Source organism: Chiloscyllium plagiosum, chromosome 20 (assembly GCF_004010195.1).
Source record: "Chiloscyllium plagiosum isolate BGI_BamShark_2017 chromosome 20, ASM401019v2, whole genome shotgun sequence".
Lineage (NCBI taxonomy): Eukaryota > Metazoa > Chordata > Chondrichthyes > Orectolobiformes > Hemiscylliidae > Chiloscyllium > Chiloscyllium plagiosum.
Genome location: NC_057729.1, coordinates 20,401,290 through 20,425,132, shown reverse-complemented (window position 1 = coordinate 20,425,132; position 23,843 = coordinate 20,401,290). Strand labels below are relative to the sequence as shown.

General features: G+C 39.7%; 1 protein-coding gene across 1 annotated transcript in view; it reads left to right on the top strand.

Annotated features, from left to right (window-relative positions):
• Positions 1-23,843, top strand: part of LOC122560064 (tyrosine-protein phosphatase non-receptor type 1-like) — an 89,417-nt gene that overhangs the window by 39,445 nt on the left and 26,129 nt on the right. The window contains exon 2 of the mRNA XM_043710268.1: positions 22,294-22,384. Within this exon, the coding sequence (XP_043566203.1) occupies positions 22,294-22,384 (91 nt within the window). The remainder of the gene's footprint in view (positions 1-22,293; positions 22,385-23,843) is intronic.

Below are 23,843 nucleotides of genomic sequence, written 5' to 3'. Positions count from 1 at the left end.
CTTGATATGCAAATACAGTGATCTCTGAAGGTAGTAAGGGGGGTATATAATATGGTTAAGAAGGCATATGAGATACTTGCCTTTATTGGCTGAGGCTTGGAATCCATGAGCAGATGTCTATGCTTGAACTGTGTAAATGCTAGTTAGACCACAACAGGTGTACTGTGACCCCAGAGGAGATTTACTACCTGGTCTAGAGGGTCTGAGCTTTGGGGGAATAAAATGGCTAGGTTGGAGTAGTTGTCCTTGCAGGAGTGAAGGTTGAGTGTGGACCTGGGAGGTGTGTAAGATTGAGGGGCATGGATAGGGTGGATTGAATGGTATTTTTTCCCAACAGTAGAGGGGTCAAAATGCAGGAATCTAGATTTAAGATTAGAGGCAGAAAGCTAAGAGTCGAGGAGGATTTTTTTTTTCTCTATCTGGGGAGACAGCAAATTCATCATCTGAAAGGGTAGTTGAGTCAAAACATTTGTAACATTAAAATAACGTGTGGATATTCACTTGTGTTGCCATAACCTCCAGGACCATAGGCCAAGAGTGGAAAGATGAGATTAATGTAGTCAGATCTTTGAAGTAGATAAGGTGAGATGATTGCCGAAAAGTGTTTAGTTGAAATTTTAGACACCCAGTTTTATGATAGAGAATTGCAATTCAAACTGCTTTCTGATCTATTGTGCAGCCTAAGAATGCGCACAATCAGGCAAAAGAAGGAAAGGTGGCAAGCAAATTCCAGAGTAATGAGGCTACTGCATCATGTGTTTGAAAGCAAGAGCAAGCTTTTTTTTGGAACTTGGTCATTTTTTTAAGCCAATATCAAGTGTTGATCCTCCTTTTTCAAATGTTTTGCAATTGTCTCTCAAGTCAATAAGGAAACAAGGCAACACTTGTTTAAGATGCTTTGTTTCTTAGTAAGTCCTTGGCTTACAAGAACAGTTGACTGAGCTAGTCATGTTGAAATTGGGAACAGCAGGGTTTTCCTGCTATTATTAATTGAATATTAATGTCAATCTGCTTTAACTTCATCTAATTCGATGAATATGAATCCCTGTGTTTCGTTTCATTTCAGAAACCATTAAATGTTGCAACGAATGTGACTTCTGAAGTTTCTATAAATCGGAATTTAAAATAAGCATTAAAAAATTCTGGTGTTCTCACTAAGAACAGCAGTGCAGCAATAACCTTGTTAACAGGTCAGGCAAAAAAATTGGCAGGATGGATGCATTCTGGTAGCAATTTGTAAACTGTAGTCCTAGCAGAAACCTTATGATATTTTCTAATTGAACTAAGTAGGATTGAGAATAGGTATGGAATAATAAAGTGAGGGTGTACTGTCAACAATAAATGGATATGCAAACTGAATTTCTGAGAAAAGGTTCCTTTTTAAGAAAATGGCTACAGTGTTACAAAAATATCTATTTGCATATGACCTAAGAAAGATGTTTAACCATTCTTTCCTGTTTCAGGAAATCAATGCCATAATTGTTCAAACTATCCCACAGATAATCACAGTAAACATTTCTCAGAAACAAATTTCTGTTGCCATAGTATATTTGTAGTGGTTTATACATTTGACTTGTTTTATAAATACAACCATTAAGTACTGAATGCTTTTTAAAAATAGTCTGTGGCATGTGATTTCTGTCCTTACTCCAAATATACCTAACTGTTAACAACTAGATAGACAAAACTAGAGTGCAAAGCTGGAAAAGCACAGCAGGTCAGGCAGCATCCGAGGAGCAGGCAAATCGATGTTTTGGGCAAAAGCCCTTCATCAGGAATGAGCCCTCATTCCTGATTGAAACGTTGATACTCCTGATGCTTGGATGCTGCCTAACCTACTGTGCTTTTCCAGCGCCACACACTCGACTCTAATCTCCAGCATTTGCAGTCGTCACTTTCGCCTCAAGAAAATTCTAGAACAAGCTTGTTTACTTTAAATGTTATACATGTATAACATTTAAAGTGTGCAGGTCGCAGTAGGAGCAGCAGAGAAGTACACTGCTACTGCTTGTGTGAACAGCATGGAAACCAAAAGAGGGAAGTCTTTTTAAATATTGGTATGGTGATGCACATTGTAGAAATCTGAATGCAATTCTTGCCTTGGTCCTTGTCATTTATAGAATCCTAGAATACCTGCAATGTGGAAGCAGGCCATTCGGGTCATTGAATCTGACACTCCGAACATCTTACCTAGACTCGCCCCTCCTTCCCTATCCCTGTAATGTTGCATTTCCCATGGCCAGTCCGTCCAGCCCGCACAGCCCTGGACACCGTGGACAATTTAGCAACGTCAATCCAGCTAACCTGCGTGTCTTTGGATTGTGGGGGGAGACCAGAGTGGACAGTGGGAGAATATGCAAACTCCACACAGACAGTCGACCAAGGGTGGAGTCACACCTGGGTCCCTGGTGCTGTGAGGCAGCAGTGCTGACCACTGAGCCACTGCCATTGTTCGTTTGTGACATTACTCCTGTTGTCTAGAAGTGATGATGTTCTTATAACCTGAGTGCTGACTTTGCTTCACAGCTAGTAGACAATGCACTATGGCATCTGGCGATCTTTGATTGGGAAGAAAGTTGCCCTCCTCATAGATCCTCCCATTGGTACCTCTCTGGTACTATCTGTAAACCATGCAACCTGACCTCCGATCACTTATAAAAGTGAAAATATTTCATAGCCATAAAAATTACACCTCCCTACAGGTGTTCATAACCCTTAGGTTTTGAGAACACTTAACATCCCAATGGGTGAACAGCCAATAGATTATGCAAACTGTAGTGACAAGCCACCAATTCCAGGATAATTTTCATGTGCAATAGTTCATGTTACACATTGACATGATCCAGCTTGTATCCACAATCTGCCTGATAGGCATGCTCAACTAAAGTTGACTCCACTGTTTTGCTCCTTTTAGAGAGTTTGAATTTTCCAGTCCTTAAACCAGCATTGCTCTGAGCAAAATCAATTAATGTTGAAATTTGGTGCTTATTTATCCAGAATTCAAATGGGATTGGACCGTTCAAACCTGTTTCACTTGATTCCCTTGTAGCAACATGTATCCCAGCAGTTTCAGCTCTATTCAGAACTAACTTTTCAAGATGTAACTGCATAATCCAATTCACAACGTTGCCAGTTTTTGAAAAGGAGATTCACGTCCGATGAGCTGAACATATTAAATGGGTTATTTAACAACTTTTTGAAAATTAGTAGCTTTCTAGTAACAAAAACAAGTTAGTGGAAAAGCTGAGCAGGTGTGGCAGCATCTGTGAAAAGAAATCAGAATTAACATTTCGGGTCCGGTGACACTTCCTCCGTCCTGAGGAATGATCACTGGACCTGAAATGTTAATGCTGAATTCTCTTCACAGATGCTGCCACACCTGCTGAGCTTTTCCAGCAATTTGTTTTTGTTTCTGATTTACAGCATCTGCAGTTCTTTAAGTTTTTATTTAGTAGCCTTCTAGTTACCATTTTGCAAGCTACATGACGTCCTTGAGGTGTAGGAGTACACAGACCAGATAGGAAAGAGTTCCAGGATTTTGACCCAGTGACAGTGAAGGAAAGGCCATTTACTTCAATGCCAGAGTGGTGTATGACTTGGAAGCTAATTTGGAGATGCTGGTGGTGTTCCTATGTATTCTTTGTACTTCTAGGTCGTAGAAGTCACTAGTTTGGAAACTGTTGGTGACTTGTTGCAATGCATTTTGTATGTGGTACACACTACTGCTACTGTGTCGGTAGTGGAGGGGGTGAATGATAAGGTGCCAATCAAGTAGGCTGCTTTATCCTTGATAGTATAAGCTGCTCAAGTCTTGGAGTCATACCAACTCGAGCAAGTGGAAAGTGTTCTAACATACAACTGACCTTTGGCTTGTAGATGAACATGCATTGGAGAGAAGGGAAATGAGAATCTAGCTGCAGAATTCCTAGCCTCTGACCTGCTCTTATAGCTGCAATATGTGTAAGGCTGGTCCAGTTCAAGTTCTGGTAAGTAGTAACCCAAGAATGTTGGTAGCGGAAGATTAAGCAAAAGTTACTGCCATTGTTTGTCAAGGGTACCACTTAGGTTCTGTTTGATTTGCAATCATCATTTTTAAGGTATTGTCAATGCCAAAGAATGTAGTTCTTTCCTATGGGTTTATTGCACAAAATTTGCATTACAGAACAACATAATAAATGTATGCATTCAGCTGTGCTTTGCATTTTCTACTTTTTTAATCTCAAATAAAACTTGAGGCCTTAACTGCAGGTAGGAAGTGTGGTCCTTCAGAAATTCCCCTCAGTTGTTTGGTTTACTCTAAATCCTTTTATTAATTTTCATTGGATTTGACATAGCTGATAAGAAAAACCTCTGCATGTTGATAAGTTGGTTACAATGGCTTGAACAGTCTTTTTCTACTCTTAACAGCAAGTAATCTTTAAATAGAAAAATAAATATTGTTTCTCCTATCTGAAGTGTGTTGGGTCTTGCACTTGCTGGCAATTTGTGCTTTCTGTCCTATAACTAAATGTTTTATAAATTGACTGGCTGCCAGTAATTCACAATGTGTCTTTCCAGGAAAATCATGGGTAATTGGAGAAATAGTTTATGCTGTCACTTGCTTCATATTTTACAGATGATGCAAATAAAATGGTACGAAACTTGACAAATACAACGTGCACACTGAGGAAAACCACAATTGTACTTTCTGTAGGAAACTTCTCTGGTTGTGCAGTTGTGAAGTAACTTTACTGCACTGATAATTGCAAAATGTACACCAGTTAACCAGATAATTAGGTGCCGTGACCATTGGAGTTCAGAATATTAAAATGTGGAATGCAAATTTAGAAGGTAGAATGGAAATGCTATCTAAACAATAATTATTTTCAATACAGTGGAATGTTATTTGTCTCTCAATTTATCTAGACAGATCTTGACAGATAGTGTCACAGGAAGTCATTAAAAGGACTAGTTGGATTCTGAGTTTGATATGAAGATATTCAATAAACACCCAAATTGGTGATTAAACTGTAAAAGATGTCAATTCGAACCGTGTTCTCTCACTGACATGTGTTCATGAGTGGTCTTCATAGAGTTAAAACAGCAGCTGGTTGTAGTTAACAGAATAATTGTCCAATGGATTTCATAGTTATATTACTAAACACAATGTGACATATCCTAAAGGAGGAATGAGGAAAGGCAAAGCGATTCAAGGACAGAAATCATAAGTTGGTGCCAAAAATACTACAGTGCTGGAACCATCAGGCACTTTTATTGGGATATAGGACATTGACAGTGCTAGCAAGACCAACATTTATTGGCCATCCCTTATTGCCCTTGAAAGTGATGGAATTCAACAGTTCGAAATACAGTTCATGTAGTATAAGTGTACTAAAATGCTGTTAGGAAGGGAGCTCCAGCAACAGTGAAAGATTGGCAATATAGGTTGTTGTCAGGATAGCATGTGACTTGGAGGGAGTTTTGAAGGTAGTGGAGCTCACATGTTACTTCTGCAGGCAAAAGATAGTCTCTTATTGGAAATGGTCATTAGCTGAAACTTGTGTGGCGCAATTGTTGTTTCTCCTTATTAGCCCAAACATGAATACTGCCCAGTTGCTCATCCATGGACTCCATCAACAAACACAGACCTAGACCCAGTAGGTTAATCAAAAGAAAGAAATTAAGAACCTAAGGGCTGTTGTGGTGCTATGATAGTTGCCATACCAGTGAACCAGAAGTACCAAGTTCAAGGCTGGCTCACTCCAGAGATGTGCGATATCTCTGAACCGGCTGATTCGAAATTATCTAAAATTATCTAAAATAAACAGAACACCGTAGGGGAGCACTTGCACAGATGTCAGCAAGTATTACACAAAAGGGAGAAATAGTTTAAAGGGTGGTAGTGTCTGTGCCTTTGAGCCAGGAGACCTCAGTTCACAGCTATCCCACCCCATAGATGTGTAATCTTTGAACAAGTTGATAGAAAATATCTGAATTGAGGCACTCCTGTAGCTTCAGCAGTATCCTGGAGTTGAGATGATTGACCTCCTTCAACCACAGCCATCTTCCTTCGTGCTTAGTATGACTCAAACCATAGAGCATTTCACTCCCAATCCCAATTGTTTTCAGTTTTGCTAGAGCTCCTTAATGCTGCATTCAGTAAAATGTAGCCTTGATTTGAAGTGTACTCTTCTCTCATGAATCTCCTAGATTTCAGCTGTTTTGTCCATGTTTAGACCCAGGCTGTCATGAGGTTCGGAGGCCTCAGGAGGAGACCAAGATGGATCATTGACCTGGCAGATCTTGCAACTGTCTTCACTCTTTTTTTGCATTACTATCATGGCTTCCTCCAACTTTGAGAGTAGGGATGTTTGTGGAATCTCTTCTTCTGATAATATTTTAATTGTCCACCAATATTCACAGGTTACAGCATTGCTCTGAACCATTGGTCATAGGATTGCTTTGGTTTGCCTGCAGCATGTCACATCTGTTAAAAAATCATGTAGTTCTATTATGGCTTCACAATGTTTTTTCAGAGATGCTTGGTGCTGCTCCTGGCATGCTCTCCTACATTTCCCACTGAACCAAAGTTGTTCCTTTGGATTGATGATGCCTTTATAGGTTAAGGGCTATAGTTGAAATTTTGCAGTCCGTGTCAAAGCACTTCATAGTCCTATCTATCTGCAACTCCACTTTCAAAGAGCTATGAACGTGCACTCCAAGATCTTTGTTCAGCAACATTCCCGAGGACCTTACCATTAAGTGTATAAGTCCTGCTAAGATTTGCTTTCCTAAAATGAAGCACCTCTCATTTATCTAAATTAAACTCCATCTGCCACTTCTCAGCCCATTGGCCCATCTGATCAAGATCCCATTGTAATCTGAGATAACCTTTTTCGTTGTCCACTACACCTCCAATTTGGGTGTCATCTGCAAACTTATAAACTATACCTGTTATGCTCACATCCATATCATTTATGTAAATGGTGAAAAGTAGTGGACCCAGCACCGATCCTTGTGGCACTCCACTGGTCACAGACCTCCAGTTTGAAAAACAACTCTCGTCTCCCACCAAATAAGTGGCTGTTCACTGCTGCCCCAGGATCTATCTTCAGACCAAAAATGCAGTTATCCTGTTTCTGGTTGATGTATCAGTTTGCAGTAAAATTTGTTTGGCAGAGTTTCTGCACTTGATGTTTGACCAGCATTTGATCAGGAAAGGCACCAAAGATACTTAAAAAGCAGACTGGGGTTCAAATTAAACAAATGGCTAACGTTCTGCCTGGTTTACAGAGTTGTCATTCATTTTTGCTGTAGGCTTTTGCAAAAACCCCTGTAGGCATCACCTTTGACCCAGACATTTTCAGTTGTTTTGTCATTGATCCTCTCCATCAGAATGGGTGTAGAGCTGCTCTGATGATTCCATAGTTTAATGAGCTTCATTCACTCTAAGAGCTGTCTTGCATGTCAACACAACAAGCATTATTTGTGCTGCACAACTGCCAGACAACAATCATTTTAAATAGAAACTACTTTCCCTACTCTTTCTAAGCTCCCAGCATAGCCATCACCAAATAGCTGCAATCAATGTTTTGGAGATCACCATTGTCCAGAAGATGAACTAGTCATAAACTGGCCCTGCAAGATAATGACAAAAGCTGAGTACTGTATGGTGAATGATTCAGCAGCTGTCCTCTTCAGGGCATCTAGGAATAGCCCGTAGAATTCCTAGATGGCTCATATGTGGTAAATCACTGCTATATTGCAATCCACTTCAATAAACCCAAAAGTCAGATCCAATAGAAAGCAAGATAAACATTTGTTTCAACCTTCTGCTTTTATTTCAATAAAATTACCTGAATTGTTGACTTTTATTTTGGGTGTTTTTATTTTGACTGGTGACTGTCCTAGCTCTTTACTTATTTTGATAGACCTCTTCATTCCTGTTTTGTTTGCTAAAATATGTAGGTCTTGAATGTTGTATCTGCTCATCTGTTGAATTGACCTGAAATCAACAATTGTGAGGAACCCTTACTGCCAGTGTTTTATATTGAAACAGTTTAGAAATATGTTCTTTTCATGTTGCTATTTTTTTTATGAGCTAGAACTGCTAAAGACCAATTTTTTTAAAACAAAATAAATTGTTTTAACCAGTCCATCAATTCTTTCTGAGAAGTAAGTGTGAAATGATTTGCCATCACCTGAAACTGAGATTCCTCCTCTTATATCTTATGGCCTAATGATTGGATCAAGGATGTGTACTGTCACTAACTATAACATTTTATGATTATTGACTGGTATTGACATTTGCCATTGTTTGCAGAAACTGATTTTGTGCATGGGAAATCATGTTTCATTAACTTGACAGTTTTCTGAAGTAACAAAAAGGATTGATGAGGATAGAGCAGTGGATGTGGTCTACATGGACTTCAGTAAGGTGTTCAACAAGCTTCCTCAAGGTAGACAGGTTAGATCGCATGCGGTATAGGGCAAGTAGCCATTTAGATACAGAACTGGCTTGAAGGTAGAAGACAGAAGGTGATTGTGGATGGTTGCTTTTTAGACTGGGAACCTGTGACCAGTGGTGTGTCATAAGGATTGGTGCTGGGTCCACTTTTTCATCATTTATATAAATATTTTGGATGTGAACATAGGAAGTATAGTTAGTAAGTTTGCAGATGACACCAAAATTGGAAGTGTGATAGACAGCAAAGTACAATGGGATCTTGATCAGGTGAACCAATAGGCCGAGGACTGGCAGATGGAGTTTAATTTAGATAAATGTGAGGTGCTGCATTTTGGAAAGGCAAGTCGGTGCAGGACTTATACAATTAATTGCAAGGTCTGGGGAGTGTTACTGAACAAAGAGACCTTGCAGTGCAGGTTCATAATTTCTTGAAAGTAGAGTTGCAGGTAGATAGGATAGTGAAGAAGGTATTTGGTATGCTTCCCTTTATTGGTCAGAGTATTGAGTACAGGAATTGGGAGGTCGTGTTGCAACTGTGCAGGATGTTGGTTAGGCCACTGTTGGAATATTGCGTGCAATTCTGGTCTCCTTCCTGTTGGAAGGATGTTGTGAAACTTTGAAAGGCTTCAGAAAAGATTTACAAGAATGTTGCCAGGGTTGGAGGGTTTCAAGTATAGGGAGAGGCTGAATAGGCAGTGATTGTTTTTCCCTGGGGCATCGGAAGCTGAGGGGTGACCTTGCAGAGATTTATATGATCATGAGGGGCACGGATAGGGTAAATAGGCAAAGTCTTTTCCCTGGGATAGGGGAGTCCAGAACTAGAGGGCAAATGTTTAGGGGCAGAGGGGAAAAATTTAAAAGGGACCTAAAAGGCAACTTTTTCACAGAGGGTGGAGTAAGTATATGCAGTGAACTGCCAGAGGAAGTGGTGAAGGCTGGTACAATTACAGCATTGAAAATGCACCTGGATGGGTATATGAATAGGAAGGGTTTAGGGGGATATGGGCCAAGTGCTGGTAAATGCAACTAGATTAACTTAGGATAGCTGGTGAGCATGGACAAGTTGAACCGAAGGGTGTGTTTCCATACTGTATGTCTCTCTAGACTCTAACGGTAGATCAGTGCATTGCCTTAATTTCTGTATTTGTTCATTTAGTGTCATAAAGCTAAAAAATTCATCCATTGATTGGAAAGCAGCTTGTTAACTGTTACATGGTAACATTGCATATCATTTTTCTATATTAAAATAGTCCATGTTTTGAGCTGCAACCAAATTATAATCCAAATTAGCCTTAACATATACAGAGGGTATCAGATTTACTTGAAGTAGACTGATGAGCCAATATCTTTAAATCTTTATGACAGGCATTTTGCACATTATTCTAGATGTCAGTCAATAATTTGTTTCAATGGTTTGATTACTTACGTGGACGTTGTTTTCCATATCATTGCCTATGTCAGTTTTAGCTCAAGATACCAGCTAACTGAAATTAACTAAAATGAAAGCAAATGCTGTGGTTACTGGAAATAAATGGTGAATGTGGGAGGAACTTCAGAACTCTTGAAACATTAACTCTGTTTCTCTCCAATGATGCAGGCAGAACTGCTGAGTTTCTCCAACATTCAGTTTTATAACTGACATTAACTTCAAGGCTGCATGTAATTCAGTGAAAGTTCGAGTATCATTTGTAGTATTGACTTTACTGCTAGACACAATTCAAATTGCAGAATGTTAAGAATTTGTCTGACAAAGTTTGACTTTCTTTTTGCAGCAAGCATAAATGCAGATTTAAAGGACTTCATGACACTTTAAATACAATTAAAGCACCATTCAAACCTGCAAGCTCTACCATCTAAAAGAGTCAAGCTATAAGTTTTCCTCTAAGTCTCACAAGTTTAATTCAGATAAATACGAGGTGCTGCATTTTGGGAAAGCAAATCTTAGCAGGACTTATACATTTAATGGTAAGGTTCTAGGGAGTGTTGCTGAACAAAGAGACCTTGGAGTGCAGGTTCATAGCTCCTTGAAAGTGGAGTTGCAGGTAGATAGGATAGTGAAGAAGGCGTTTGGTATGCTTTCCTTCATTGGTCAGTATTGAGTACAGGAGTTGGGAGGTCATGTTGCGGCTGTACAGGACATTGGTTAGGCCACTGTTGGAATATTGTGTGCAATTCTGGTTTCCTTCCTATCAGAAAGACGTTGTGAAACTTGAAAGGGTTCAGAAAAGATTTACAAGGATGTTGTCAGTGTTGGAGGATTTGAGCTATAGGGAGAGCTGAACAGGCTATAGAGGGCATAGGTTTAGGGTGAGAAGGGAGAGATATAAAAGAGATCTAAGGGGCAACTTTTTCACACAAAGGGTGGTACGTGTATGGAATGAGCTGCCAGAGGGAGTGGTGGAGGCTGGTACAATTGCAACATTTAAGAGACAATTGGATGGGTATATGACTGGGAAGCGTTTGGAGGGATATGGGCCAGGTGCTGGCAGGTGGGACTAGATTGGATTGGGATAACTGGTCAGCATGGACAACTTGGACCGAAGGGTCTGTTTCCATGCTGTACATCTGACTGTATGACTCTATGATACTGATTTTGAAGTTTATTGTCATGTCTTCACTGTCACCGGGTCAAAATTCTGGAACATATCTTGAACAATGTCTTTGGTCTGTTTAAAACATATGGACTACGGTTATACATAAAGGTGGCTCATTGCCGCTTTATTGACAATTAGGGATAGACAATAAATACTAGTTTTTCCAGTGAGGCCCGCACTCCATGCACAGATTTATTTTGGAAAACTTTGAATGTGGAAGCGAGGGGAATTCTAATTTTTGTTTGTTTCTATTGGTGATAAATATTGATGCATTGATAACTGCTTAGGAATATGTTCAGTGACTGACTGCACTATGGTAGTCAAGTTGCTAACAGTTTATCGAGCTCAGTTTCACAATGGGATCTGAATTACCCATTATTACCATCTGTTGCAGTCATAAACTGGGAGCTCATGTGGGATTGAAATTTGGGAATTTAAGGGGGATGTCTGAATCTTTAAAAATGAGACATAGAGGTGTACGACACAGAAAAAGGCTCCATGTCCATAGCCTTGTATGCCTTCGGCATAGCAAGGGCACATATAAATATTTGAGAGTTTCTGCCTCTACCACCCTTACAAGCAGAGCGTTCCAGATTCCTGCCACTTGCTGGGTGACCGTGTTTCCTTGCATCTTGTTTTTTGCACCTTAATTTATGCCCCCGTCGCTGATCCCATCCAAATAGAAAAATGTCTTCATGGCTACCCTATTTATGCCCCTCATAATTTTATACTTGTCAATTGTCCTCTTTCAATCATCTTTGCTCTAAAGAAACCAACATCAGTCCAATCCAGTCTTTCTTGGACTATCCAATCTCTCTTCATAACTGCAACTCCAGCCCAGCCAACATCCTGCTAAATCTGTACCCTGTCCAATGCTTTCATGTGCTTCCGATTAATGTGGATTACAGAATTGCACGCATTACTCTAGCTGTGGCCTAACCAACATTTTATATAGTTCCAACATAACCCCTTTGCTCTTAAACTCTCTCTGCCTCGGCTAATAACAGTAACTATCACGCCCGCCGCCTTAACCACTTTATCCTCCTGTCTTGCGACCTTAAAGGGACTGGTAGACTTGCATACCAAGGTCCCTCTGAACCCCGGTGCTTCTTAACGTTCATCATCTATTTCCTTGCCTTGTTTGTCTTGCCCAAGTGCATTGCCTCACGTTTACATGGATTGAATTCTATTTGCCACTGATCAACCCTTTTGACCAGCCCATTTTTATTTTCGTGTAATCTAAGGCTATCCCTCCTCACTATTTATCACCCTCAGCAATTTTTACATCATCTATGGCCTTTACTGATCAACCCTGACTAATCAAATGAGTATGTGGAGATACCGGGTATAAAAATGGCAGTGCAATTAGGAAGTATATTACATGGGCTAGAATTTCAAAATGGCTTTAGTTATTCTGATACACTGACATAGAATGTGTAACAGTGCACTGCTTGAAATCTTTGACTGCAGCTACACTGTGTTAGTGGACAAATTGCGCGTAGAAATCAAAGCAGATGTTGTAACGGCAGGATACTTTAAGTGGTCAGCATTCTGAGTTAAAAGAAGGAAAGCTGAAATTGATATGTCATCATTAGAAATAACTAAAATTCAGTTAGAAAATAAAAAAATGCAAAGTTGAGTGAGAAGAAAAGAAAAATTAGAAAGGAGGAGAAAGATAAACCAAGAAATGGGAAGAATAGTAATGAAAAGAGCAATAGAAAGGGAAGGAGGAGAAAAAATAGAACTGGAAATGAGAAGACAAAGGAAAGGAAAGGAAATCCATGGGAAGTAACATGAATTAAAGATCCTTACACCTCCAAGAGAAGGCAATCGGGCGTCACTTGGCTAGACACATTCTTAGAATAAAAGAGCGAAATGATAGTTGTATAGACTTTTTGAGTATGTTTTCAATTGTGTATAACTAATGTTGTACGACTGTTTGCTTGCAATTTATATTTCTTGACTAAATAGTGATAGTTTTCATCTGGCTGATAACTGTGATCACTTTATCACCACAGATCCACATGAACCAATCACTTATACTTAAATCTGCATTTAAGGAACCGACAGCATAGCTGTATAATCACTGGGCTGTTTTTGCAGAGACCTCGGACGTGTTCTAGAGACCTGGGTTTGGCTCCAGCCACACCAGATGGTGGAATTTGAATTTTAAAATGGAACCTTGAATTGAGAGTCTATTGATGACCATACATCCATTGTCAATTGTCAGGAAAAACCAGTTTATTTCATTGATGTCCTTCAGGGAGGGAAATTGGTATCCTTACCTGGTCTGGCCTATATGGGACTCCAGACGTGCAGCAATGTGGTTGACTCGTAGCTGCCCTTTGGGCAACTAATGAATGTTGGCCTAACCAATGGCAACCTCATCCCCTGAATGAATTAAAGACAAATTCATCCGTAAATCACTAAGAAAGCATTTAACTTTAAATATGCAAAGAATATACTAAGGATTTGTTTTATTTTTCTCTCGCCATTTGTGCTTATGTGCCAGTGCCTTTAGTTGAATGCCATGAAATACTTCTGATCTGTAACGTAATGAGGTTTTGAGCTGCTACTGTCTTCTTTCTTTTTGCCCCGATCTTATAACTACAGACTTCTCATTCTCTGCTTTAAACCCGCCCACCCATTCAAATATTTGCTGCAGAAGAACTCTTCCACGTTGAGTGTTGAGCGATTTTATTTTTTTTTAAATAAATTCAGTCAGGTATGGGTGTCACTGGCTGCCCCTTCCCTGATTGTCCTTGAGAAAGTTTTGGTGAATTGCCTTCTTGACCGCTGCAGTCCGCTTGGGGTCAAGGAGGATCGAAGTGGAAGAAAGTATTTTGCAGTTGATTTTTTTTTGTATTGAATAGACTGCAGCACCTTCTTTATGTAGAAATATGGTTAGTTGTTATTGACAGAATGAACATTAATTGCCAATTTTGTTGGGCAAATGTTTTTGTTCCACATTCCCAAATTCATAAAATTAATCTTGTGCAACTGTTCAATAGCAATGGAAAGTATTCCATTTTTACAAGCTTGTACCTTTTTAGCCAAACTAAATATGGATGCAGAAGGTATAATTTTGTTCAAAACCGAACACTACTATGGATGGGCATATTAGTTTGTTCTGCTCAATAGTGTAAGACAGTATGATTTTCAGTTGTCAGAGTGATTAAGGGTATTAAACCATTTGTTTGAGACAGTCATTTTCAAATGCATTGCATGTGATGTAGAGATTTTTCTGACACTTGCACTCAAAAGATGACAGATTTCAACGCCATAAATATAAAACTGTCTCTTTGAATTAGCTTTCTTAAATATACTGGAATTTTAATAAATACTGATTTATCTTTATACTGTTGAGATTGATTTAGTTCTTTGGAGAAATTATACCTAATTAGATTGCATAAAGTGGAATCTTAAGGCATACAAAATTTGTGAATTGACTGAATTTGTAGGTTTTCTTTCAGCTTAATAGAAAGCTCAGACACACAAAGTTTACATCTACACATACATTAGTGAGATAATATAAGTATACCATACTAAAATGTGGAAATTTACCAGTTTACATTAAACAACACAAATAAGGGAACTTCATCACCACTGGGGAGGTGATGGCCTCATGGTGTTATTGCTGGACTGTTAACCCAGAGACCCAGATTATGTCTGGGGGCCACGGTTTGAATCCTGCTATGGTGGATAGAATTTGAATTCAATAAGACTATCTGCAATTAGGAGTCTAATGATGACCATGAATCTCTTGTCAGAAAAACTCATCTGGGAAAAAAAAACATGGTTACCTTGTCTGACTTATATGTGACTCCCAAGCACAGCAATGTAGTTGACTCTTAACTGCTCTTTGGGCAATTAGGGATAGGCAGTAAATGCTGCCTGGTCAGTGATGCCCTAATCCTGTCTGGAAGTTAGCTACATGGTCTGCACTGCATCAGCTACAACATTTCGGTTTCTTAACACTTGATACTTCAAGATGCCTAGAATTTTATCACCTGTGTACAATTGTATCTTACTGTGTTAGCGATATCAGTGATGTTTGGCAGCTCTTGTTGACCACATTTCTGGCAAGCACGCTTATGTGCTTTCTCAAAGTGTAGTGCTGGAAAATCACTGCATGTCAGGCAGCATCTGAGGGACAGGAGAATCGATGTTTTGGGCATAAGCCCTTCAGGCCTTCCTGATGAAAGGCTTATGCCCGAAACGTCGATTCTCCTGCTGCTCTGATGTTGCCTGACCTGCGCTTTTCCAGCACGACACTGTTGACTCTGACATTCAGCATCTGTAGTCCTCACCTTTTTCCTAGCTTTCTCTGAAAGGACTGTACAAGTGACTAAACAAATAAAAGCTACCCTGGCTGCAGTCTACAGGATATGACATGGAAGCGCCTTCAAGTCTTTTATTTTTCTGTTCTGGTTTGTGAGACCATATTGGCTTTATTGATAGTTCAGATTATCAAACTTGATCAGTACTACAGACATTGTCAAAAAAGACTTGAAATCCTTGTGTTACCGATATCAAGTTTAGCTTATTACCTATATAAAGCAGACACTACCCCCTTGTTATCTGAAAATGAATCTTATTAAGGGTCACATGAGCTTTTTATTCTAAAAGTTACCATGTAAGTTTTAAAATCAACTGGAGGTTTAGAAACAAAATATCTTGTATCTTTGCCGCAGTTAATGGATAATAGTGTGAGTTCAGCAGTGTGCACTAAGCATTTTTACATTGTCAAAATAAAAAAACTGTATAAATGGATACAAGTGTTGGATCTTACATAAACTGATTAAATACTTGAAAAAGAGCAATGAATTATCGAGAAATTGTGTTAATATTTCAGTAAGATGCATACTGAGAATACCACTGTAGGCTGCTCAGGTCATAAGCAATCATCCCAATGCAAACATTTAATTTTAATTTTTTTCGTATTATAACAGCAAGCTTTTGACACAGCATCGTTTATGTACATTTCTGATGTTTCACATTTCCCCCATTAAGTGGTAATTCTATGGATCCACTTGTTTTTCTTGCCTTACCTGCTGCTCGTAGTTATCTATTTATTCTCACTTCCTTTCTCTTTCCCAATTTCAATATTTTTCCCTTCATGTATTTATTAGAGGTTATTAAATCGACTTGACATATTTTCAGGTTCTGCATTGTCGATCGTAAAAATACATTTTTTTCTTAAGTTTTAAGTTGCCCCTTGACCGTCATAAATGAGACCTCTAATTGTCAACTTCCATAGAAGTAGTTAACACTTTTTTTTTTTTTTATTTGCTTTATCAAAATCATCCATGTTGTTGAATGACAATCTGTGCAAGAATTCTTGAATCGAAAGTGTTTCAGAACTTCAAAGCACTTGGCAGATCATGAGTTACTTCAGAAGTCTAGTCACTTTAATAGGATATGTGCTTTCATATCCTATTAACTCAGCGCATAGCAAGATACAGCAAAAAGCAATGAAATAATGAAAAACCAAAAGAAATGTGAATGATGGAAATCAGAAACAAAAATGGAAATTGCTGATAAAACTCAGGAAATCTGTTTTCCCTGGAGCGTCGAAGGCTGAGGGCTGACCTTTATAGAGGTTTACAAAATTGTGAGGGGAATGGATAGGATAAATAGACAAAGTCTTTTCCCTGGGGTCGGGGAGTCAGAACTAGAGGGCATAGGTTTAGGGTGAGAGGGGAAAGATATAAAAGAGACCTGAGGGTGAACCTTTTCACACAGAGGGTGGTATGTGTATGGAATGAGCTACTAGAGGAAGTGGTGGGGACTGGTACAATTGCAACATTTAAGAGGCATTTGGATGGGTATATGAACAGGAAGGGTTTGGAGGGATATGGGCCAGGTGCTGGCAGGTGGGGCTAGATTGGGTTGGGATATCTGGTCGGCATTGATGGGTTGGACCGAAGGGTCTGTTTCCATGCTGTACATCTCTATTTCTCTGACTCTAGATCTGGCAGCATCTGTGGAGAGAAATCTGAGTTAATGTTTTGGGTCCAGTGATGACTCGTCAAGACTGTTTTGAAGTTGAGTTTTTCCAGCAATTTCTGTTTTCAAATGCAATAAATGATACTTGTTTTCTTTACTGTTCTTTAACTAGGGCTGGGAGAATACCTATGCTGTTCAAGTGCTATGGGATGGGTTAGATGACCTTCTGCTTAAATGTTTCATTGGACTGTGTCTTTTGAGCTGGATCACTTTTTCTTATTTAAAAGTAGTATATCACATTTTGTTTAATTGCACATGATATTAAAAATTGCTTTAGGATGGAATTCCAATCATTCAACCATAGACAAAACCTGAATATGACTGTAGGGGTTCTTAAGGGTAGTGACTGAGCCCCATCTTCAGCTGCTTCGTCAGTGACTTTCCCTCTGGTATAGGGTCAGAAGTAGGGATGACGATTACACTGTGTTCAGCACTATTCACTTTTTCTAAAGTCCGGAAGCAGTCTGTACCAATATGCCGCAAAATGTGAACAACATTCAAGATTAAATTATTAAATAGCAAGTAACATATGTGCCAGGCACTGACCATCTCCCAACAAAAAAATATACCTATCTTCTTTTCATATTCAATGATAGTATCAACTCTGAATCATCCGTTGTCAACATTCTAGAGATTGCTATTGTCTAAAAACAAAATTAGACCAGCCATATTAATGCAATGGCTACAATAGCAAGTCAAAGGCTACAAATTCTACGGTGTGTAACTAGGCTCATAACTCTACCGTCTACAAGAGAGAAGTGTAATGGAATGCTGTCTATATGACTGGACAGATTCAATTTCAATAACACTTGAGCTCAACACCATTCAAAACACAGCAGCTCTTTTGGTACCTAATCCATGTTCTTAAGCTTTCACTACCTCCAGTACCAACATACAACGGCCAAATGTATGTGTCATCTATAAGATGCACTGCAGCAACTCACCCATACTCCTTCAAAAGCATCTTCGAACCCACAATCTCTACCATCTATAAGGGCAAGGGCAGAAGATATGCTGGTAATTTTTCCATTTAACTCCCTCCATGCCACATATTGTTCTGACTTGGGAATGTAATGCTGTACTGTCACTGGGTCAGAATCCTGGAACTCACTTTCTAACAGTACTCTGAATGTACCTCTGCCACATGAACAGCAGCAATTCAAGATAATCCTCCATGGCCACTGTCTCCATTGGGTATTTTGGGGAAGGGCAGAATTATCATAATTGTGAAGAGCTAGGTTGTGGAGTTTACTGTGTTGCTTTCGATTATAAGGGAGTGGGGAGCCTTCAACATTCAGTTATGGTCTGTGCCCTATGCGTCAAGGGAGGAGGTGTAGGTGCTGCCAATCATAGGCAGCGTTCATCAGCCAAGGTATAAAGGGTGCATGCTGTCAAGCTCAGTCTAGGCTGTCCTATCCGATCTGTGTGGCTCCAAAGGGCAGTGGGCCTGTGCAGCCTTACAAGGAAATGCTTTTGGAATGTGGCATAGCCGGGTGCAGGCATTGGGTGAGTGGTCTGAAGCTTGGTGGGTGTGAGTCATCTGGTGAAGGCTTCAGTGAACAGTACTGTAATAAGCAGAGTTAAAATTAATCTTGCAACGTTCCATGAGATTTCTAGTACTAACAACTTAGCAATGTTAAAGTGAAACAACATTAAAGTGAACAATGTTAAATGTGGACTCTCTGCATTTGGACACCACCTTCTGGAAATCTGTGACTTCTCCACTCTCCTGAATCATCTGATTTCAAATAAAAACTTGATCAAATTTTCATTCAAGATGATTGAATGTGATTTATCTTTCAGTTCATATGAGATCTCTTTTGGATGTGTATTCAAGTGACACATGAGTTCCTGTTAAATTATGACTTTTAAAACTTAATGTTAGGCCAATCCGTTCATTATTGCCAGTTTTGTTCTTCCTTTAATTTGAACAAAATGTAACATTTGGAATCTTCCGGTCCTTTAACTGTGACTAAAAAGCATGGAACGTTTGCTTCCCTCCACAGTACAAGGTGTGACCCATCTGGTTTGGGTGACTTAGCCTCTTTGAGCACTGCCTTTGACCATTTTACTCGTTTAAAGGTACTATAACTGCAAGTTGTTGAGACATTATGACAGCGGTGACTGAAATAACTCCAGAGCTGGTGGTATCCTATCACTAAGTCACCTTTATTTCCTCGCGGAAAGGCCATGATACCTGACCTCGCTTCCTGAAAGCCAGCTCTGTGAATGTAGGTGGCATGTAATGCACAGTAGATCACCTTTTGTGCACAGTGTTTCAGAAGAAATCAGTTCTAATTTCAGGCAGCAACATGCCCTGTGTCGCATCTCAGATTCTGAGGTAAGTTCAATGCTTGATGGGGAGGGAGAACCCATGGGTTCCAGAGCAGTCAGACTGGCAGTTGAGCCAGGCACATTTTGTTTCCATGCAGTTTGCGGGTTTGTAGCTTTCATATGGTCCACGTGCTTGTTCAGGACTGTCTCACATACCCAACGTCACTGGGTCAGCCATGCCCTTTACCTTTCTAGGGCCATTTCCATGGTTCCTACAGCAAAGTTCTTTCCCTGAAGTAAAATGTCGCTTTTACTTCGAGTCTCGTGTCCAGCATTGACATTCCTGATGCTATTTCACTCTACCCAACCAGACCCCTCCCAGGGCAGGGAAGATCAGAGTTAACCTTGTGTGGAGTTTTCTCCCCATTAGCAACTCCGGTGGAGTTATCCCTGTAGTTGCATGACGGGTGGTTCTGTAATTAAATGGGAAGGGGGATAGTTTGTTACGTAGTGAAGCTGGTAGGCTGTTTCTTTAAGCCGGCCTTCAAAGTTTGGACTGTTCTTTCTGCCACACCATTGAATGACAGATGGTATGGAGCTGTCCTTAGATGTAAGATATTATTCAAATGTATGAAATATTCAAACTCCCTGTTGATAAATGTTGGCCTGTTCGTGCCCAGGTAACTTTCCCCATCCCAGATGCGGCACAATGTTTACAACTCTAGCTCTTCAATTCTGAACCAACGTTCCTCAAACTGCAAATGCTTAGCACAGATGTGTTGACTCTGGGTCACATTGGCTTCCACAAACAAACTGAAGACTTTGCTTTTACGAATCTAGAAATATTCACCAATCATGTTCACCAGTCAGCTTCATTCCTGTACTTGCATCACTGTGGTTTCTGAGCTCACATGACAGTTGTTCTCACTGCAAGTAGGCCTTTTGGTTGAAGTCTTCTGTCCTCTCCCACTTACCTCATTCCGGAGTGTTTATTTCTTGCACTGAACCTTGGTTAAAGCACCAATGTCTCCCCTTGTATCAAATTTTCACTTTGAGCCAAATTTTCAACAATATAAGCAGCAACTCACTGAGCCTTTGTCACTTGCAGTCCCATGCTGACCGTGCTCCTTCCTAACTGTGTGGTGAATGACATGCTGTAATTAATTTTTGGTATTTTGGATTGGGTGTGTCAATTAGCAAATGAGGAAAAGGAATTGAAGACCAGAAGCAGTTTAACATCGCCTGCTAACCCATTTCTGGTTATTTGCTAGACATTTCTCACCAGTTTGCGCAATAGACTGAGATTAAGGTGAGTCTGAAAATGAAGCAAAAACAGAAATTGCTGGAAAAGCTCAGAAGGTCTGGCAGGACTGAGGAAGGGTCACCAGACCCAAAACATTAACTCTGATTTTTCTTTGCAGATTTTGACGGACTTGCAGAGCTTTTCCAGCAATTTCAGTTTTTGTCTCTGATTTACAGTATCTGCAGTTCTTTTGGTTTTCCATTCTGAAAGAGACAAATCGATCCCATTTTGTTTGCTCCCTGACTTCATCTCCAGTATATTTCCATAAAATGTTACTATTGAGTGCATTATAATTTTTTTGGTCTTGTTATGCAGCAAATATTGAAAATATTTACAGATAACTGGCTAAGGAAAATATAGTTTTATTTCAGAAACTTCTTACCATTGTATCAGCATGCTATAAGCTTGAGGGAACAAGATCATGTAACATTGCATCATTTTTTGTGATATGCTGTCTCATGAGCTTATCGCAGTCAGACTTCACCTTTTACAGTATCTTTTTTGAAAGAGACAATTTGTTATTTTCATTAATTTGTTTTCCAGCCTCTTTTAAGAGTATGTCTGGATGATTTTGGGTGAACATTTAAATCACTGACCAGACAGGCTAGTTTAGCAATGTTACTCCACTAATGTATGGAGTTTGTTTTTGTTGCATCTGTTGCTTTAATCGGTAATCTAACTCTCATGCATACTATGGATGAAGGTGTGAAGGTGTTGAGCTTGTTTTGGAGTATCCGAATGTTGTGTACACAAAAAACTTAAGATGGATTCCAAATGTCAGAAATGTGTCAGAAAGCCGGTTAGCACTGCTGCATCACAGCGCTAGAGACCCGGGTTCAAGTCCCGCCTCGGGCGACTGTCTGTATGGAGTTTGCACATTCTCCCCGTGTCTGCGTGGGTTTCGTCCGGGTGCTCCGGTTTCCTCCCACAATCCAAAAATGTGCAGGTTTGGTGAATTGGCCATGGTAAATTGCCCATAGTGTTAGGTGAAGTGGTAAATGTAGGGGAATGGGTCTGGGTGGGTTGCTCTTCAGAGGTTTGGTGTGGATTTGTTGGGCTGAAGGGCCTGTTTCCACACTGAAAGTAATCTAAATCTTAAATCTAAGACAAGACTGTCTCTATGACTAGCATGAGTGGAGAGGAGAAGAAATAAACACCTTTTTGGTGACCTGGAACAGAAGTTAAGAAAGGAAGATTATGGAGAGATCAGCAAATGAAAAGCAGGGAAAGTGCACTCCTTCCACGTGAATAATATTGGATTTTGGTTTTTAATTAACCCTGACTAGTAATTAAGCAAAACTATTTGTTTTTAAAAGCATCAGTATTGCTTAGCTTTAGTACTTTCATTTTATTTCTATTTTGAAACTCCAGATCCCAAAGTCAATCATTTTTGACTAAAAAGTACCTTTGTTTAAGCATAGGAGTTCCTTTCACTGTAAATTATTTGAAGACAATTAATGGTGCAATCGAATTGTTTATTTTTAAAGAAAAGTGGAGGAAAGTTGTTGAAATTATTTGCACTGTTTGTATTACAGTTTTAATAAGCTAACTGCTTTGAGCAGGAATTTGCAAGTTTGTTTTCTTGGTACCACTGTGCATGCTGGTTATACTGTTAGGCTATAGTAGCTCTGATGCCTCATTGACAATTTCCCATTTTGCAATTCCAGGAAATCCGACATCAAGCCAGTGACTTCCCTTGTAAAGTAGCCAAGCTTCCAGAAAATAAAAATCGGAACAGATATAGAGATGTCAGCCCCTGTAAGTACAATGGGAAGGGTCTTGATCACTGTAAAAGGTGTTTGTATTGCATCCCAATTTCCTGCTGGAAAGGAATTTACTCAAGTATTAATTGAAAAAAATAGAGAACCTGGTATTGTAGATTAACATACTAATTTTAAATACAGTATTAACTATTGCTCTAAATGTCAACCATTCATTTACAGCATTTTTAATCTAAGCCAGCAGTTTGACACTTTTGTACTATTCAGAAGTATGTTAAGCGAATGATTTTGTTCATTGCAGTTTCAATTTGATCTATTGTTGATGGACTTTTGTCCTTTTTACCAAAATACCAATTGACCTCTAAATAACTGATATAAAGTGAGCAGGCAGGTATAGACAGGATAGATCAAGTGAATCCTTAGAGTATAAAGGAAGTAGGAGTATACTTAAGAGGGAAATCAGGAGGGCAAAAAGGGGACATGAGATAGCTTTGGCAAATAGAATTAAGGAGAATCCAAAGGGTTTTTACGAATATGTTAAGGACAAAAGGGTAACTAGAGAGAGAATAGGGCCCCTCAAAGATCAGCAAGGCAGCCTTTGTGTGGAGCCACAGAAAATGGGGGAGATACTAAATGGATATTTTGCACCAGTATTTACTAATGAAAAGGATATGGAAGATATAGACTGTAGGGAAATAGATGGTGACATCTTGCAAAATGTCCAGATTACAGAGGAGGAAGTGCTGGATGTCTTGAAACAGATAAAAGTGAATAAATCCCCAGGGTCTGATCAGGTATTCCTGAGAACTCTGTGGAAAGCCAGAGAAGTGATTGCTGGGCCTCTTGCTGAGATATTTGTATCATCAATAGTCACAGGTGAGGTGCTGGAAGACTGGAGGTTGGCAAACGTGGTGCCACTGCTTAAGAAGGCCGGTAAAGACAAGCCAGGGAACTATAGACCGGTGAGCCTGACCTCGGTGGTGGGCAAGTTGTTGGAGGGAATCCTGAGGGACAGGATGTACATGTATTTGGAAAGGCAAGGACTGATTAGGGATAGTCAGCATGGCTTTGTGCGTGGGAAATCATGTCTCACAAACTTGATTGAGTTTTTTGAAGAAGTAAGGGTTTGGAAGGATATGGGCCGGTGCTGGCAGGTGGGACTAGATTGGGTTGGGATATCTGGTCAGCATGGACAGGTTGGACCAAAGGGTCTGTTTCCATGCTGTACATCACTATGACTGTAAATAACAAAGAGGATTGATGAGGGCAGAGCAGTAGATGTGATCTATATGGACTTCAATAAGGCATTCCACAATGCCTTAACAAGGGGGTTAGATCTCGTGGAATACAGGGAGTACTAGCCATTTGGATACAGAACTGGCTCGAAGGTAGAAGACAGAGGGTGGTGGTGGAGGGTTGTTTTTCAGACTGGAGGCCTGTGACCAGTGGAGTGCCACAAGGATCGGTGCTGGGCCCTCTACTTTTTGTCATTTACA